The following is a 7,251-nucleotide window of genomic DNA, read 5'->3' as shown; positions in this document are numbered from 1 at the left end:
ATTTTGCGGGAAGCCACATTTTAGCAATACGACGTGTAGGTATATTCTACCCTGCCAACACAAAAGGACTACTTAATTCTTCATAGTGAATTCTTGACACCTTACGTCCTTTATTATAAGTTAGGAGGGTAGGATTATAATTAAGACGGCATTTTTACTAAGCATAGCTACACATATTTCCGATATGTAGTAATATATAGTAAAAGTATATATAGTAATATAGTATGGAAGTATGGATTAAGTTGAAACCAAACAGTTGCCTCATGCGCCTACGTCTCTACATCAACATTGGCAAAATATGTCTGGCTAAAATGGAAACAATTAATAACAAAGTTGCTCTGGTAAAATAGATATACTAAAACGTCTTCTACAGTTTGCTTATTTTTATCATATATGTTACAACAAAGAGATGAATTTGCAGGCAAAGTTTGGAAGTCCCTGACTCATTTATTTATTTAAAAATAAGTCTGGAGAATCAAATCCAAAAAATGTATATATCCTAACACTTCTTCAATTGGGCCTTTAAATCTCCAAATATTAGAACAAATTGGGAATTGTAGTGTAGTATAGGGTCCAGAGCATTACGCAAGAGTATCCCATCTATAGATACCATCATAGATGCCAACACCGGAACGAAACAATAACGAAACAGTAAACCAATATATTTCCTCTAATATACTGTAACTCATACCTGAGAGTTAGTGTAAGTATATAATTTTGACAGTGAATACTCAAGTATTTCTGAAAGACAAAGCTGTTTTTCCACATTGTCATTAACACTTTAACAAAACATTTTAATTTCAAGTTTTTAACTCTATTCACATGTTAATGAGAATTATTAATTTGCATAATTTCAAACAGCCATGGCAAACATTTTTCAGATACAAAATACTATAACAAAAAATGCTACAAAATGCTGACAGGTATCTTTTTTGCTATGGCATCAGCATTAATGTGATACCTTAGCTTCTTGCGACCTTGAAGATCAGCTTAGTCAATAAGAATAGCCTTGTAATGGAAAATAATCACCTATTTGTTTACTTGTTAGGATCAGTTTACACTGGTCATATTATTGAAATAATATCCCAAATGCATGCTTATTCATTCATTGACATTCTCTCAATGATATGCTCACCATGTGTACTGACCCTTAGATCAGATGTGAGAATTTATTTCTATTTTTTTTTAATTTTTAATGTTCTGAATGGAAACATACAAGTATGTGTAACACAGACATAGTTATTTTTAAACTAAGGAGTACCTATAAAGCTAAATTGGTTGTAGTTCATTAAAATAGGCTGTATACTAAAAAAAAATGTTAGTAAGGTACAGTTAGCAACTGGTTAGTGCTAGGCATAATGTTTTTATCTCAAGCTTGTTTTGCTTCCACTGCTTACATAAGTTCGGTCAGCAAAAGTGAAAGTCTCCATTATGAAAAACCATAACCACACAATACTGGGAACTTTAAGTAGGTATACCAGTAAAAAAATCTGCAGTGTTAGAATTGCAAACAATTCGAGATCTGTTTGAAATTGTAAAAATAATAATCATCATCATTGTTACCCAAAATATACCCATTTCTGGACATAGGCATTTTCGACGTGCCACAATGACCAGTCCTACTCTGCCCATATCTAAAAGAATCCTGTAATCTTCAGCAGTAAAAAAAATACTTACTTGTATAAATGGAAGATGGACCTGGCAAGGCCATTGCCAGAACCACACGGCAATATGGCGAGTGGTACTTCTGCCAAAGCTTGCTGCCAGTCCAACCGCTCGAACATGCCGTTAAGGACCTCGAACAAAACACCATCGCCGCCCACCGCAACAATCCCCCGCCAACCATAAACGTTCCTCGTCCTAACGAACTCTCGTGCATATTGCGCGTACTTAGTTACGTGAAGGTCGTAAGGCACCTCCCCTTCCTGCAATATCGGCGCTACCTTCGTCTGAAATAGCTCCCGCGCCTTCCCTGGACCCGATTTAGGATTCAACAGTATCAGCAGCTTCTTATCATTCGCAGGTGCAACGTACGTTATCGGCTGTCCGGCTATTAAACACTTTATTGTTGCTCTCCATTTTTGTGCTTCTCTGTTATTATCGTCGTACTTATCGAAGGATCTGAAACGCAATGTTATGGTTGTTCTCTCTCGTTTTAACGTACGGCGACTTCGCTTTAAAATATAAGCGTAAATGTAAAGATATGCGCTTATGTCGTTCTCGTCGAGATCGCCGCTGTTTTCCTCGACGACCTTAAGCTGCTGGTGGCTAACGAAGCTGCACACGCAGGATCCAGCCCCCGGACGCCGCCTTTTACTCCTCATGCACTTACTACCCACTATGTCGCGCAGCAGGATCGTTTGCTCTTTCGAGTTGCCATCTGTTTCTTTTGTTAAAGTTAATCCTTTCGATTTAAGTTGGACACGAAACACTGAATTTTTTTTTGAAAGAATATAAAAAGTTTCTTCAAGGTAAACATGTTCCTTCGACTCGACATGTTCATCTCCCACAACACCATTTGACACACCCTTCCCGAGCCTCGGTTCCGCCATGACTGATTTTTCTTTTTAATTAAATTCGTTTCAACAAAAACAAACGTCACCGTATAAAATTTTGTTATTAATATTGTTCCATGACAATAAAAAATACGATGAAAATCATATGTTACTCAGTTTAGCCAACATAAGCACTATAAATCAGGTTTAAAAAGAGTATTTCAAAGTATATTGTCTACCCACCCCGTAATTCGTTTTTTCCAATGTCTTGAACAGTTTCAGTGTTGTCAGGGTACAAAAAAAAAAGTCTGAAATTTGAAGATCTAACAAAGATTGAAACAATTATTTAAAAAACAAACTTAGTTGTTTCGGTTGATAGTTTATTGTTTTTTTTTGTAATTGAATCCTCAAAAATATTTAATTTGTAGTATTTTTACTGATATTCTTCTAGTTGCAGCGTATTTAACAACATATGGTCATAAATTACATAAAGTTTGATGTTCATAAATAAATCCCTCGACTTGGCGGATAGGAATCATCGATAGTATCGATCGAGCTATACTTTCAAGAATTAAATTGGTTCATAAATCGAAAATTTGACTTAGGCGTTAGGAGGTTACGGAGGTTAAGCCAGTTTAGATGTTTAACATTTAGGGGCTGTTTCACTATCCAATAATTTAATTAGTCTTAACTGACGGTTTAATGTAATGACGGAGACGGCGTCACATTTAACCGTCAGTTAACACTAATCAATAGATGGTGAAACAGCCCCTTAGACAGCTAAACGTAAATAGGGTAATTTTACTTAATTTTCATCACACTTGCTCGTAAACAGTGTCGTAACATGCAGGCTACCTTAGTTGCAACCCCCCAAATAAAACCCTCGACCTTAATGTGCTTGTCATGAAACCCGTGGTCGGTAAATGAGTCATTGCGCGTAATCATTTTCTTGCCATGAAGCCCAAGGTCAGTAAATGAGTCGGTGCCCGTACTGATGGCGCTGCACGCGCTGCTGCAGGACTAGATGGACCACATGCACACGCACGTTGCGGCGCATGCCGAGGGAGGTTCAGGGCGACGCTGCCAAGAGCACAGCCTATGGTATCGCCAATATTTGGAAGAATTATATTTTTTCTAATAGACTCTCGTTCGTAATTCCTTATTTACCGCCCTTAAGACACAATGTACTATTAAAGGTAAACCAAAAATATTTGACTATTGTCAAGAGGGCGCTATTGTTCTTATTTATATTGGCAATAGTTCAGCAGAGCTACTCCGAAACTCGAAACTCGAAGTTCGTGTCGTGCGGTCCCTCTCGCTCTCGTATCAAACAGTGTAAGTGTCAGAGGGACCGCACGACACGAACTTCGAGTTTCGAGTTTCGGAGTAGCCCAGCAGTATAGTATAGTCGGAGCAATGACATCTTGACTTTTCTACAACGTTTACGGTAAACGGTTTACCTGTTAGCTCTGATGTTAATTTGGAAAGGTCTTGTAGTGAATTAGTTTTATTCCCCAAACGTTTTTTTTTCTCATTAGTTTATTATAAACATTATTTACAATTATCCGCAGTTATTGTTTTGGGATTTTTTGTTGTTGTTGTTTCTTTAAAAAAATATGGCTCTGTCCATCGGAGGACAATTTTGCCAGTGTCTAGTAGTTTTTGCCGTTGTACGGTAAAAAAATTCTAGAAAACGAAATATGAGAGGTGATGGTGGATGAACGATGACAGCGCCGAGAAAAAAAACGGGATTTTTTGTTGTTTGTTGTTGTTGTTTCTTTAAAAAAATATGGCTCTGTCCATCGGAGGACAATTTTGCCAGTGTCTAGTAGTTTTTGCCGTTGTACGGTAAAAAAATTCTAGAAAACGAAATATGAGAGGTGATGGTGGATGAACGATGACAGTGCCGAGAAAAAAAACGGGATTTTTTGTTATCTATATTAATAATTTCGTACCGGTCTACGGTAGACTCGAACGAAATGCACATCAAATTAAAGAGCGTAAAAAATTAGTCAATCCGAGTCGACAACTTGTAGGCGGAAAATTCGGATTATCGAGTATTACTAAGTATATAATGGCGTTGCGAAGTAAACATGTCAATGTCATCACATCAAAGTGGCGTTAGTGTCACGTCATCACGTGTCACAGGTTCGTATTTCGTTCTCCATAGTGACCTCTTAAAGGGTCCCACACACGGTACGATTCGTCGATTTTCATCAGATCGATCGTACAGACGAATCGTTTCGTATATGGGGCCCTTTAGGTCTAATTTCTTTGATTATGAGACAGAGACATCATAGTTATTTGTGCAAGTAAGATTTAGGAGAAATATCTGCTAGAGAAATACCGATACGTACGTTAGCTGTGAAAGTACGTTTGTGATAATATTAAGGCTATACGTCAGATTTTTCGATAAGTTGGTACGACAGTCTTTACACTGGCAAAAAATGTTTTTCAAACATGTTATTATGAGTCTACATTTTACCCGAGCGAAGCCGGGTTTTCATCTAGTTGTTGTTTCTTTAAAAAAATATGGCTCTGTCCATCAGAGGACAATTTTGCCAGTGTCTAGTAGTTTTTGCCGTTGTACGGTAAAAAAATTCTAGAAAACGAAATATGAGAGGTAATGGTGGATGAACGATGACAGCGCGACCCTGTTTGTGGTTCTTCATCTAGTTGTTCCTATATTGTTGTTGAAACCGCCACAGTGACACTGCCAATCATTAAAATTATTGCCAGTGTAAGAAATTGGTTCCAATGAAATTTCGCAACATGGCGAATAGTCATATATTTCTGGTCAGCAGGGCTACCACGAAACTCTAAGTTCGCGTCGTGCGGTCCCTCTGACACTTACACTATTTAATACGAGAGCGAGAGAGACGATACGACACGAACTTCGAGTTTCGTAGTAGCCCTACAGGCTTTATAATGCGAATTTGTTAGGACAAGCTCTAGCAATACCGTGGTAGACGTGTCATGTTGTCATCCTTCCTTTCCGTCATCCGTCAGTCAAATGTCCATGCAACGTCATATCAACGTGTGTTGTGGTTATGTTGTGTTCACAGAGTACATTGAATATATAGAAAGTTGTGTTGTCATTTTACTGACATTTTCGTTTCGAGGCAAATTAGGTAAAATATATAGGATAGGCAAAGCAACGTAAGGCAACACGCTTCCTTTTGTTGTTGTGCCTGTAAATTACCTATAACAAAATCAAACATATTGCGCATGTAAAGATGAATCACAGAATATTGGAATTGTACAGCGGGATAGGAGGCATGCATTGTGCTTGGAAACGTAAGACTTAAGACTAAAACCGGCTGAAAATAAGTTTCCAGTTTGAAAAGTTAATACATCATTTTTGAATGTTACAGATTCGTGTTTACCAGGGAGTGTAGTAGCCGCAGTTGATATAAACACTGTCGCCAATGAAGTATACCGCCACAATTTCCCTGAGACAAATCTTATGACCAGAAATATTCAGTCAATTAAACCTGAGGAGTTGAAGAAATTAAATGTAGACACAATCCTCATGTCTCCACCATGCCAGCCTTTCTCTAGAAATGGAAATTTTCTGGATAAAAACGACCCGAGAACTATCTCATTCATATATTTAATAGACATTTTGAGTGAACTTGACAATGTTGAATATATTTTGATGGAAAATGTGAAAGGTTTTGAATGTTCTGCTGTTCGTGATCTGTTTATAAATAAGTTACAGGAATGTGAATTTGTTTATCAGGAATTTCTTGTGTGTCCTTCAACAGTTGGAGTACCTAACTCCAGGCTTAGATATTACTGCTTAGCTAGGCGTAACTCAACTTGGACTTTTAAGAGAAAAGATGAAATAGTAAGTAACTGAATGAATTTGCAGTTTTTTACAACATAATCATAATCTTGATATAGTTATAGGCAGACTTTGTTGAAGTTTGAAATATTTGGGTTGGGAAAACAAATTTGGTTGATCCACCATTTAAGATGAATATTTAAATGATGCTCAAAATTGATAAATCCAAAAGTCCAAATAAAAAAAAATCTATTGATATTTTTGTTACAGATGAACAGACTTCCAAAAGACTTTGACGAGCCATTTGCACTAAGCGAAATAATTGAAGACAGTGTACCTGACAAACACTTGGTTCCAGACAAGCTGTTAAAGAGAGCAAATATCTTTGACGTCTGTTACAAAGACTCCAGAAGATCTTGCTGCTTCACAAAAGCCTACACACATTATGTTGAAGGAACAGGATCAGTATTTACCGATGCAAGCCCAGACACTGTTGATAAGTGTTACAAACAAGCCAATACACATGAAGTGGGGAGTACAGAATTTGTAGTAGCTTTAAAAGAGGTCAGACTAAGATTCTTCACCCCAAAAGAAGTATCATTACTAATGGCATTTCCAAAAGATTACGACTTCCCTAAAAATATATCTACTAAGCAGTGCTACAGATTGCTAGGGAACAGCATAAATGTAAAAGTTATATCCGAGTTATTAAAAATATTAGTTACATAATTAATGACTTTTATTTCATATATTTACTGAATAAATAGTTACATCTATTTACAATTATTTTAGCCCACTATTTTATCTACAATTGCCTTGATAGATACAATTGGAGAGCTTGAAAATATCAAGCCCTCAAATTGTAAGAAATCACATTATTTTGGTTCTCCATTCACCAACAAACACACTGACATCACAGAAGTTCGGATTATATAGCTCCATTGCTAAGAGCGATTCTCGCCTTTCTCC

At 37.0% G+C, this 7,251-nt stretch overlaps 2 protein-coding genes across 2 annotated transcripts; one reads left to right on the top strand and one right to left on the bottom strand.

The window, feature by feature from the left end:
• Nucleotides 1-1,673: 1,673 nt before the first annotated feature.
• On the bottom strand, nucleotides 1,674-2,569 carry LOC141440904 (sphingosine kinase 2-like). The gene has a single exon (XM_074105501.1). It carries the CDS (start codon nucleotides 2,550-2,552, stop codon nucleotides 1,674-1,676), a length of 879 nt encoding a protein of 292 aa, XP_073961602.1. The 5' UTR covers nucleotides 2,553-2,569.
• Nucleotides 2,570-5,564: 2,995 nt separating this feature from the next.
• LOC141438707 (tRNA (cytosine(38)-C(5))-methyltransferase-like) lies at nucleotides 5,565-7,245 on the top strand. The gene is made up of 3 exons (XM_074102629.1): nucleotides 5,565-5,792; nucleotides 5,870-6,345; nucleotides 6,553-7,245. The coding sequence occupies exons 1-3, from the start codon at nucleotides 5,732-5,734 to the stop codon at nucleotides 7,009-7,011; spliced, it is 996 nt and encodes a 331-aa protein (XP_073958730.1). The 5' UTR covers nucleotides 5,565-5,731; the 3' UTR covers nucleotides 7,012-7,245.
• The last annotated feature ends 6 nt before the right edge of the window (nucleotides 7,246-7,251 follow it).

The sequence above is a fragment of the Choristoneura fumiferana genome, chromosome Z (assembly GCF_025370935.1).
Source record: "Choristoneura fumiferana chromosome Z, NRCan_CFum_1, whole genome shotgun sequence".
Classification (NCBI taxonomy): Eukaryota; Metazoa; Arthropoda; class Insecta; order Lepidoptera; family Tortricidae; genus Choristoneura; species Choristoneura fumiferana.
This window is presented reverse-complemented; position numbering and strand designations above follow the sequence as displayed.